Source organism: Microtus pennsylvanicus, chromosome 9 (genome assembly GCF_037038515.1).
Source record: "Microtus pennsylvanicus isolate mMicPen1 chromosome 9, mMicPen1.hap1, whole genome shotgun sequence".
NCBI lineage: Eukaryota > Metazoa > Chordata > Mammalia > Rodentia > Cricetidae > Microtus > Microtus pennsylvanicus.
The window spans coordinates 7681354-7693832 of NC_134587.1; the positions used below are offsets into that span (position 1 = coordinate 7681354).

Here is a 12479-nt window from a genome sequence, read left to right on the forward strand (position 1 = left end):
GCTCTGAAGAACATGCACCAAAGTTGTGATACCTCCAAGGTTGGTCTTCAGAACTGCTCACCATTTTTCCTCCTAAGACAGCATTTCTCATTGTCCTAGAACGCAAAGGAGCTCAGGTCTGGCCAACAAGCTGCTGGGAGGCACCTGCTTCCACCTCACTCGCAATGAAATTATACACACATCACAATATCTGACTTTTTTTACATGGACGCTATGGATCAAACAGATGTCCTCATGTTTGGGGGGTAAACATTTTACCAACTGAGCTACCTCCTCTACTCTTGCATATTACATTTTAAAGAAGGACACACGTAGGTTGGGACTGTAGCTCAAGAATGGAGCCCTTGCCTTGCATGCAAGATGCCATGTCCTCACTGCAACTCATTCTTAGTGCCAGCAATAATGACCAAATCCAATCTAATCAGTCACTGCCCAGCTTATCTTGCAGGCTCCTCCATTTATCAGCCCTCAGCTGTTTCTTTATTGTTTCTTTACTCTCTATTACCACCTCACATGCTATTATTACTTGTCCACTATCTCTACTCCAACTGGAACCTAAGTTTCATAGGACACAGCTCTGTGTACTGCTGTATGCTACTGCCATGAATGAATAGCCCGATTATATATAAGCCAAAGCCTTCAGGGCCACTGCCTTTCTTTTTTCATTTTACTCCATCTCTACCAACATGAACTGTCACCTAAACACATGTACTTCCGCGGCCCTTGCTTTGCCATAACAAACTTTCCTCATCATCCAATCAAGCCACCAAAGTATCAACAATATTTTTCAAACCTTCTTCAGGAAGAATCTAAGCCCAGAGCTTTCTCTCCTTTGTGCTACATCTATAACTCTGTCTACACTAGCACTAATTACAATACTGGAACTTGTAATCTCTTCCTAGATTGCGAGTTCTTAAAGACCAGGGCTTTATCGCTAACCTAGCACAGCCATTGTTATAAAGCAATTTATCTGCAGATATCACTAAAGTAACATATGCATGACTATTCTGCAAGAGGAATGAAAGCAGGAAGTATTAATAAGTCACTGCTCCAGGAGATAAAACAGTGACAACCAACACCACCACCCAGGGTAAGGAAAGAGGAGTACTATGTAAATCACTGATGATTCCAAAACCACCCATCACATCTGTAATCGCATCTTGCTGGATATATACCTAGATTCCTCCTGCTCCAAAATTCGCCTTCCCCTTAGGCTCAGTTCTTGTTGCTACAGATGTTGAAACTCAGCTAAGTAGAAGGAAGTGGAAAGAAGACCTGGGTTTCCCAACGAACAATAATCAAGTAGAATGATCACACTCCAAAGTTTCTGATGTTTTATCTAAGACATGATTTTTTTGTTTCCCTTAATATAATGTTGTGTTACGCACTCAGTCAAATACAAGCATTCTGATTAAACTTCAGAGTAGTTCTGCATGTACAGATGTTACCACTACCCAGCTAACCCTGAGCTCCCCACAATCTACACCGTATGCCATAAATGGGCTATAGTTTTGCCTAGGCTACCAATAACTTCAGTCTCTGACAGCCGTACAAGGACTACACCCATCCAGAGCAGTTATCCTCGGCCTTAAGACATCTTATCCATTACCTCAGAGCATTGATTGCTATTTCTTCTCTAAATGCCTAAGACAAAGGCCACTAAATTCAGTCCTGAAGAAACCTGTCCTGCCTACTGAATAAGTATATATATAAATGTTTTATATATATATATATATATATAAATGTTTTATCACACAAATGCATACAAATGAGAAAATATCTATGCATATGAAGCCATTGGGGGGGAAAATGAAGAATTTTAAACCCTGTAACTTCAGTGAAACCAGAGGTGACATATGACCCTCAATTTTAACCTCCTACTACCAAATAACCAAATTCTGGAAAATGTACCTCCTCATCATTTTCAAATGGCTTTCCTTAGTTCAGAGTTCCAGCATTATTAAGATACGAGATTCATAACCACTGTCTTCAGACACAAGGACAGCTACAGCTATTTGTTGAGAGCTTGTGCAACACTAGCATAGGCTGTACACTAAACATTTCATAGTTTAGATGCATTTTTCTGTTTCCAAAGCAAAACAAGGCAGGAATTGGTTCTTCCTGGTTTTTTAGTTTTTTTAAAACATTTTGTAGGGCTGGAGAGATGGCTCAGTGGTTAAGAGCATTGCCTGCTCTTCCAAAGGTCCTGAGTTCAATTCCCAGCAACCACATGGTGGCTCACAACCATCTGTAATGAGGTCTGGTGCCCTCTTCTGGCCTTCAGGCATACACAGAGACAGAACATTGTATACATAATAAATAAATAAAATAAAAAAAAACATTTTGTAATGATTTATTCTTTTTTTAAATATTTATTTATTTATGATTTATTTATTCTTATTTTATGTGCATTGATGTTTTGCCTGCACATATATGGCTGTATGAGGATGTTAGATTCCTGGAGTTACAGACAGTTGTGAACTGCCATGTGGAATTGAACCTGGACCATCTGGAGGAACAGACAGTGCTCCTAACTGCTCAGCCATCTCTCCAGCCCCTTTGGTTTTATTTTCTGAGTCTGAGTCAGGGTCTCTTTTATTATGTAGACCAGGCTGGCCTCGAACTCAGAGGCACGAGCCTCTGCCTCCCAAATGCTGGAACTAAAAGTGTGCACCAACACCTCCAGGTAAGGAGACAGAAGCGCTGAGAGAGACTGTCAATTTACAAGTAGAAAACGCCCTAATGGAATTCAAACCCAGGTCTGCTTCCAGTCATTATTATACTGCCAAACAAACCTTCACTTCCACTCCAGGGTGCCCTAACTAAAAAGTAAACCTAATGCTTTGCTCCACATACCCTAAAACCAGTTTCCCCTCTCAAACCTTCGCCCCTTGTCCTTCTCACCCTTATGCCACATGAACCCCAGCAGTTCCATAGTCTCGCCCTTTCCTGACCTGGACCATTCTGCTTATCTACTATGAACACTGTTCCTATTTTTAATATAAACTTCAAGATTTACACAAAAGAACCGTAAGTCAAAAAAGTCTTTATCCTAAGAATTACACACTCAAAACTGGGTTGAATGACCATGTTTCAATTACTAGCTAAATTTCTTATATATATTACTTTAGGGACTTACAGCGAACAGTGTATTTCAGAATCTCCGCATTTCTAGTACAGTGTGTGTGCAGTAAGGACTTACAAGAGGTGAATTAAAGAAGCTTTAGATTGGTTTTTGATGACCAACCTGTAACACAGGCACCTGTACCTGCAGCGAACTTATCTCTTTTTTTAATTTCTTCATCTGTAAAATGAGTGACTACAGCACCAACTTAATAGCTTAGGAAGAAGTAACACATTTAGCGCCATCCCCAGTACTTTGAAAGTACCTATTAAAGTTAGCAAAATCGGCTTTCATTCTCCAAGTTCCTCCAAACAGATGATCTCAGAAAACACCATCTTGCAACATCTTCCATCCGAGACGAGAGATTTCTTCCAAAGGTCTTGAGATTTCATCAACATTCCTCAGCCAGACGCTTGTCTTTTAGCTTCTTACAGAGACCAGTAGGTAGACTTTCCAGCTCTTAAGTAACTAATGCTTGCAGTCTGCTGCACCTTACTCGCCAGTTTCCTCCCTGAAGTCACAATTCATTCCCATAAGGAAGTGGTAGCCTCCCCCACAGAAACCACTCAGTGACCTTTCCCGGAGTATCAATGATCCTGACCCTACTTCATCCCGCTCCCAGGCTTTTGAAAATTAGCAAAAATCTATCTAATGCAAATCTAAACCTCCTCATCACAGATTAAGAAAGCCCCCGGTACCCGTTCAAAGATCTTCAATGACAGAGAATGAGTTTCTTACCACCAAAAACCAAGAACAGGGATTCCTCTAAATTCTTCTCTATACGAGGTCATGAAACGCGTTACGGTCAAAGGGACCAATATCAGCCAACCCATGCCGCCCCCTCCAGACAGAGCCCCGCGTCTGGTCCACTCTCTGTCAGCGAGCTGATGTACACGCAGGGACTGGGATGCCTTCCGCCCACCGTGTCAACTCCTTGCCCACTCCGGTGCCCTCCTCTCCCTCAGCCAGGCCGCGTGCGGCCTCCCGCCACCAGCTCCTTCCCCGGCCCGCTACTCACCGCTTCTTGGGGATGGAGCCGGACTCCGGCGCGGCGGGAGTGGCGGCGGGCGACGCCCCGGCCGCCGACGCGGCTCTCCGCGCTTTACACTCATTGGTACTCGGAGCCTCCTGGGGCCGGCCCAGCAGATGGCCCGACAGAACCCGCAGCCGCCGGCGCGCGCGGCCCGCGTCTGGGTCCCGCTCGCTCGCGCCCGCCTCGCCCGCCGCCTCCGCCATGGCTTCCGCCTTGTGCCGCCACCCGAGGCCGCTGGGCGCGGGTGAAAGGTCACTCAGAGCGGCGCCCCGCGCGACCATTCGCTGCGGCGCATCCCGGCAGCCACCGCGGCGACTGGCGGCAGGGGCCTAGCGCCTGGAGCTTCATGGGCTCTGTCCCCGCCCACCGCCGCTTCGCCCCGCCCCTCCCCGCCTCGACCACGCCCTCCGCCTGGTCCCTGCAAGCCTCGGCCTTGGCGCACCTGCCGGGGTGAGCGGGTTAGTTCCAGCGCACACGGGATTGGCCCAGAGGGGGCAGGAGGCGAGCCAAACCACACGACGCTCCCGCAGCCGACAAACCTGTGGGTGTGGCGTCCTGGAAGTAGCCCGAGCGCCTGGAGGGTTAGTTCCTGGGACTGATGCCCGGGCGCTTGAATAGTGGGCCACCGGTGGTGCTGCTTACCTGGCAATAGAGCCAGGCCTGCGTTTCTTGGTAGACCGCTCTTCTTGGCTTGGTAGGTCAAAACCGATCCTCTAACCTATAGAGCCAATGTCTCGCTCAGTCTCATTTCCCATCACCTACTGAGTGATGAGCACTGCGCTCAGCGCTTGTGTGGAGGTCAGATGACAACTTCCAGTAGCCTCCCTCCACCATTCGAGCCCTGGACATCAAGCGTGGGTTGTCAAGGTTGGTGGCAAGTGCCTTTACCCAACAGAACCATCTTGCCTACCCTGAGGTGTATTTTTATACAGTCCTCCGGCTAATGGTTTTTCTCCTTGAAAACGTGTCATCTGCAAAAATACCTCTGAGTTTATTTTGCATTGGCCTCCTAGGCATGGGGCCTACCCTGAAGTGTGGTTAATATACCCAGTGAGACTCCGCTGGAGGAAGCGAATTTTTCCTTTGCAACTGGGGTACTAATTTCAGATAGCTTCTTGGTTGGGGTTGCCCTCTCAGCTCTGGCACCCCATCTGGCTTGAACCTCCAGCCGGTTGTGGTGGCTTGAACCTCTGAAAGTCCTGTTTGTGCTGCCACAGTCTCTGTGAGGTCATATGTGAATCTGCCCTGTTGCATCAGGAAGACACTGCTTCTTTGGAGTTATCCACCTCTTTGGGCTCTTTCCTCCTCTTCTAGATAGATCCCTGAGCCCTGCAGGGAGGGCTTTGATGAAGACATCCTATTTGAGTAGCTTGGCACCTTTTTATACTTGATTTTCAAGTGATTTAAAAGCTATAAAGACCTAGTAACATTTATCTTGTGGAACCACTTAACATCTCTGTTCAATTGTTTTGCTCTTCTTCTGACTTTTAAATTCATGGGCCCTGTTTTGGTGCACACTTTCACACCACAGCAAGCCTGCTCCTGCTAGGTGTGTGTTTGGGATTCAGTGGATGATGGAAAAGTAGATATACATTCCCGGACATGTGATAACAGAAGACAGAGATCCTTCACTTGATTGTCTGTGAGAGAAATAGTGCCATACTTAAAAAAAATGTTTTAGACCTTGTTCTACCTTCCAGTAGCATGCTCGTAATCATAATCACCTTTTGTCTTGCACAACCTGAAGAAAGACACATTCATATCTATTAACCTGATAAAAGTCACCAGAGTAGGTAGAGGTTGCTCAGTTCAAGACTTAATGAGCTGAGAGTTAATCCTAAATGTCATTCCCTCTGTTCATCTGGGCATGGCTTCCATTACCTCATTTGTTCTTTCCTTTATCTTCATCAAGCTAACTCAGGTGTCACCGGTGACATTGCTCCAGAGAAAAATAACAGTGTTGGTTTAGACTTATCAGTTATGGAGTTAAAACGTCCTACTGTTGACAGAGGTTGCTGTCCCACGCAGAACCACAGCCATTTAGTCTCAGAAACACACAGAGGCCTATATTCTCCTGTTCTGGTCACCATGCCTATGCTTCCTGCCTGGCTACTGGCCAATCAACGTTTTGTTGAACCAATATAAGTAACAAATCTTTACAGGGTATAAGACCATTGTCCCACAGTAATTTCCTTTTTTTTCCTTTTCAAAACAAGAACTCTAATCTGTTTTGTTTAGCTTTTTTCCTGACTATTATCCATAACAACTTGTAATCAATAGTCTAAACAAAGACAAATATCTATAATCCATTTTGGGGGAATGTGGGTGTAGTTTTTGCAGCTATGTCCTGATGATTGGGGGTGCTGATAGTCTTATGGGTACCTAAAGAAAATTTGGGATTATGGCCAAATCCTGACTAGAATATTCTGTGAGGCTTGATCATCTGAGCCAACACTCTTGAAGCTGTTCTGGATGTCGAACTCAGAGGAAACTCCAACAGAGATCCTCTGAAATGTTGAATCATCTGGGCCATCTGCTCCTATCAGAGACTTTTTTAGGGGATCTTCCTTGATCAGACCTGATTTGTTTTAACCCAAAATGAATCCACAGCCTCTCATTTCCTGTGGAACCAAAAGCAAAACCTCTTCTCCAAAGTAAAGTATCTTTTGACTTAAAGTTTAAAGTCAAGGCATTTTCAAAATATATAGGTTATATTAATCCAGCAGCATTTTAATCAAATGTCTTTTAACAGCCTTTGCTCCTTTCTCAGCTATCAAACAATTAAAAGACAATACAATAACATACAGTATCCAGATTCTCTGTGTATTTTCCCTTTTTACATGGCTTTATTTTAAACTATATTTTTTATTTTTAATTTTTGGTTTTTTTGAGACAGTGTTTCTCTGTGTATCTTTGGCTGTCCTGGAACGAGTGCGGTGGTGGAGGGCAGGTCCCAGTAGGAATGTATTCATGCTCCACGTTGGGCACCAGATACAGATGAACGTAATAAAGTGATCCCACACTGGCTCAGAATGGGGTATAAAAAAGGGTTCTTTATTTAGGGGTAGGCTCACAGATCTACAATCCTCTGCATGAGCGGGAAACAGGAACCAAATCCAGCAGCCAAGAGAGAGTGAGCAAGCCAGTGCATGCATTTTTAGTACCCAAGGTCACACCCAACCTGGTCCAGCATCTCAAAGGCCATTGGCTGAAGGAGTTCCCCCAGCACCCTACAGCTTCTGATATTGATTATTCTTTACTCTTGCAAGAGTATATATATTGATTCACTTGTTCTTCCTTGAATGACAGAATCTGGTCTCATCTGTCTCCTCTCATGCTTTCTCCCCCTCCCCCCATGGTGTCACTGCCATCATGTCCTACCAACCTCACAGTTACTTTTACTGCCTTTTTGCCTTTATACAACTAGAGTTTCACCAGTGCTTTTCTCTGTGTGGGCATTATTTCCCTAAGAGTGTCTGGTTTTCATTTCTCATACGCTGCCTCCATATAAACATTATTTACATGTTTTTCTGTTGCCCAAGTTCTAATTGGTCTTAATAATAAAAGCCTGGATCCAGATATAGGGGTAAATGCTGAAAGATCAGAGAGACAAAGGAGCAAGCCACAACCAACTCCTATCTTGTGAACTCCTCAGCCAAAAAAGGGCCGAGCTCCTGTTTTTGCCAGCCTTATAGTTCTCTCTCCACCCAGCCATATTACTTCCTGTCTGTCTGTACAGACCTCCAGACTTCTATGGTTAACTAGTGGCTAACTCCACCCTCTGATCTTCAGGCAAAAAAAATTTGTGCTCTTTATTTGTCAGAGCACAAAATATCACCACATTTCCTCCAGAAAAGTCCAAAACTTCATAAAGGCAGAAGTCATATTGTAGCTGAAACTTACACTCAATTTATAAGGGACTCAAAAATTTGAATATGGGAGAGGAACTAGAGCCACAAATGAAAATGTCTAGCTAATAATTAATGATCAGTTGCCTCCAAGACTGCAGTGGCCTTTGGAGACCATCTCATCTCCAACCTGGTTCTTTCCCACTTCAAGGATGGTATTCACAGACATCAAAAAGTGCAAACGGGGTACTTTTTTTTAATATATCAATTTGTGAATAACAAACTTTAAGCAGGATAAAACAACTTGAATATTGTCCCACAGGATTTTAATAAGACAGGTTTGAACACCTGTTAGAAGTGGAATGTTATCTAGGAGCCTTGAAAGCTCTGAGAAATGTTCTATGATTTGTTTGGAGCTTTTGTTAGATTGTTGTCTGTTTGCTTGCTTACTCGTTTATTCTGACTTAGGGGTCAGACTATGTAGCCCTGGCTGGCTTACAACTCACTATGAGATGAGGATGTCCTCCAATTCACAAATCCACCTGCCTCGGCTCCTACCTACCCAGTGTTGGATTTAAAGACGTGTGTCACCTCTCCTGGTAACCTTGAGGAATGTTACATCTTTTGGGGGCTAGAAACAGATGCTATAGTTAATTCTGTCTGCAGCTGAGGTAGAAGTTCAACATCTCCGAGGCTGAGGATGGATGAGCGTGCTCCCCACCCCCACTTCCTGTAGCCATTGGTTGAGTCCCAGGACTGACTGGAAAGTACTCCCTGTCTGGGGATGCGAAGTCAGCATCTCCAGTGAGACTTAAGGTGGCCTTTCGGGTCTGGATACTCAAGTCTTCATCCAGAGCTCTTCCCCTGAAAAGATCAGGTGCGTCTGAGGCCAGGCTCAGCTGGAACTGGGCTGTGGAATCTTCTTTCTCCATCGGCTCCTAAGGCAGTTCTCCTGCCTTCTGTGGACTTTAGCCTGAATTTATAGGGTACCAATTGGACCCTATTTGGCTGAATGTGAGTATGCAAATGAGCTAAAGAGGTGAAACCAATCAGGGAAGAGTTGTCAAGCCTGGTGGGAGAATAGAAGAACCCTGAGCCAACCAAAAATCTCTGAACATTCACAGTCAAATCTGCAGGTCCCTCCCTGGAGTTTCTGCAGAGGGGAACTGATAAGACAATTACCATGTGTTCCCAGTTATGTGGCCTAGTTTCCTTCATCTGGGGAATTTTTCTCAGATAGGGTTCTTTGTTTCTTTGGGGCCTATCAGCAGCGCCTCTGTCCTCAAGGTTTGAGCCTGCCTGCTGTCTGAACAACTGGGGCAGGGTGAGGTGGGGGAACAGCACCTGTCCTTAACAGTACTTCCACAATGGTGAAAATGCTCTATAGTTGCTTTGTCCAATTGTTGATGACTAGATTGCTCTTATCAACTCTAAAAATACAACCAGTATGACTGAAAAACACTGAGGACTTGTGTTTCTGCTTGTCTTGTCAGTATTTGGCTTAATAGAAAACAACGGATTCTCCTATCTGCTTCTGAATTCTCTCCATAGAGATGTTTCATAGCCTGTGTCATTTAGGAAACTCCTTTGTGCTCATGAGATAATGAGAGTTTAAACGGTAAATAGTGTCTCAGTTAACCCCCTCTGAAGGTTTCTAGAGGCCCCTGGGGTTTCCAAGGCTGACCTCAAGGGTTCCAACTCTAAAGAGTCTCTCAGGTGTCTGCTCAGCATTACTGAGGAAGGTCTAGACAGCTGCATTCCAAAAGCAATTAATGATATGGTCATGAGAAATGGTATGTAAGAACCTAATTCTCCCTGCCTCGGACATGTACAAATTTTGTGTGTTCTTTTTCCATTATAAAAAAAAGTACATATAATGCCACTATTAATAAAACAATTTAATAAAATTACAATATTAATAAAAATATTGTAAAAATATTTAAGGCATAATATGTCTTGATACGTCGAGGGTTTTTTTTTTACTTCATATAATTGAATTTTGAAACTTATTTCTACATCTTAGAAATCAGATTTTGAAACCCAGTCTATGGATAAGCAGAAACATGGTTGCTGTGAGGGAGACAGCGGAACTCAGTGTGACTTCCGTGATGACACAGGATCTGATCCCTTGCGTGAGCAGTCTTGTTCCCACTGTGGAGACTCATAAAGTTCCTTTTATTGTTACATTTGGACCGGTGGTAAATGTTTAAAAGGATCAGTTACTCTACAAGTCGTTTTTAATGTTGTGGACACCATGGCTTAGAAATTCTTTATTCCAAAATCACAGTATTTGACCTTCATATTTCCTGGTTTCTCAACTCTCTTCATCCGGTCGTCTTTGCGTGTTGTGACCAACAACATTCAAGTACCAGGGACAAGTGATCTTCTCAAAGATGGGTCTATTTTGTCCCAATTCCAGTGGAAATTGTTTTTTCCATTGGTTAAAGCCTCTTCTCAGACAAAGAGGCAGTTCGCTGTGAACTCAGCATGCACTAGCAGGGAATCCGTATCCCCAGGAGCCTGTAATGGCCTCAGAAGAGCTGTCGTGTCTGTGGTCAGCCAAGAGACTCTCAGAAAGGCTTATTCTAAATTCAGAAAACTTTGCAAAGAAGCAGCCTGCCTCCTTCCTTCTCACAGAGAGCCACCTGCTCACTCTCGGTTTGCCATTTCTCATCTTTTCCCTCCTGAAAGGGAAGCTGTCTGTGCTCCCCCAAAACTGGGGCTATGCTGTAAGAAAGTTATTGTGGGCATATTGGGGTACACATGCCCCTTATATCCGTCCCTCTTATATTTACCCTTATAGAGTTGAAGAAATTTTCTCTCCAGTGTAACTACTCCAACCACAAACAACTAGACCCTTCGATGCTCCGACGTGAAAACTGCTTAAATCGGTGGGTGACCTGCCCTGCCATGTTCCCCCTCTCCTCCAGCATCTGCTACTTGAAAGGAACAAACATCTGCTCTTGAAATCAATTTAAAAAAAAATATTGACATCCTACATGATGGGCTGTTGTTGTTTTAACCAAAGCTGTATGCTGGCTTCTTCCTGGTCTTAATTTTTCGTGCCCTGTTGCTTATTTTTCTTCGTGTTAGAATTATCATTTCTCTTTTGTTTTTCAACTCGTGTCGGTACCGTGCAGGACTGTGGAGTTCTCGGGAGACATGAGCAAAGGGTCAGTAGGGTGAGCCAAGTGACAGTGCCATGGGGAACACAAAGGCCAACGCCAAAAGGTGTTTCTAGGAGAAGCCAAAGTAGGAATCCGTTTTGCATATGTCCCCAAATAGAGCCTGCATAGAAGGGCCATCGAGAGCCAGGCTACAAGGCAAGAATTCGAGACTGGGCATTGGGAAGCCAACAAATCCGCCCACGAAGAGTCTTTTATTGAATACACTCTTTAAGGACACCATCTGCCCTTCTGAGTATAATCTTGCATATATAGCCTTGACCTAGTAACTTTTATACAAAAACTGGAGATTTTGAAAGTGTTGAGTACCCATTTTTAATCTCAGGTTTAAGGCATTCAATTACCATGGCCTATAATCACATTCATTTATTATTTTCTTTAATATGAATTCTGAATCTGTGGGGTGAAAAGTGAATATTCTGGTTTCCACATATACTGTGTTAAAGAGGAAAGTTTCAGTTCATATAACAGAAATTTTTATTATTATTATTATTATCTCTAATACTCTGTTTTATGATGGGCATATGCTTTTTAAATCTTGAACTACTAAGCTCCATGGAGAAGCCACCCAGCCTGGGTGACCAAGCGAGTAGACACAGGCTGGACAGCAAAAGAGAGGAAACTGCAAAAGCAAGACTGTTGTGGCGCTCAGGTCCACTGGGAAAGACCAAAAACTTAGACGCAGTTCAAACTTAAGATTAAATTAATGTATTCCTACTGCTGTCAGAAAGATGGCAGCCTTAGAGCCAAACAGCGTGCCAGGCCAAAGGGGCTAAAGGAAGTGTTTGGAAATGTGGCTATCAAAGGTGTGTATTACAGTTATCTGGGGAATCCGCAGCTGGGCAGGACGATGTTTGACTCCTCTCAGTTTCTCTTTCTCATTGTACAGTAACAAAGAGACCATTCTATCCCAGTCCCACAGCGATAAGCAAGTTCACAAAAGCAGAAAGCAAGCCATTAAATACCTCGCAGAAGGAACACCGTTAGCCTGTGTTTGTTTCCGGGTTTTGGTTTTGGTTTTTTTGTTTTGTTTTGTTTTCCAAGACAAGGTTTCTCTATATAACAGTCCTGGCTGTCCTGGAACTCGCTCTGTATAGACCAGGCTGACCTCGAACTCACAGAGATTCTCCTGCCTCTACCTCCTGAGTGCTGGGATTAAAGGCATGCGCCACCAACCGCTCATTATCCAGTCTTTTTTAAAAAAAATATTTATTTATTTATTATGTATACAATATTCTGTCTGTGTGTATGCCTGCAGGCCAGAAGAGGGCACCAGACCCCACTACAGA

General features: G+C 44.0%; 1 protein-coding gene across 2 annotated transcripts in view; it reads right to left on the reverse strand.

Annotated features, from left to right (window-relative positions):
* The window catches only part of Agps (alkylglycerone phosphate synthase), a 97748-nt gene extending 93270 nt beyond the window's left edge, over positions 1-4478 (reverse strand). The window contains exon 1 of one of the 2 annotated variants that reach the window (XM_075984829.1): positions 4143-4477. In XM_075984829.1, the coding sequence (XP_075840944.1) occupies positions 4143-4438 (296 nt within the window). In that variant the 5' untranslated portion in view covers positions 4439-4477. Of the gene's footprint in view, positions 1-4142 lie in introns of both variants that reach the window. The other variant, XM_075984830.1, reaches the window with a different exon arrangement.
* Between the last annotated feature and the right edge of the window lie 8001 nt (positions 4479-12479).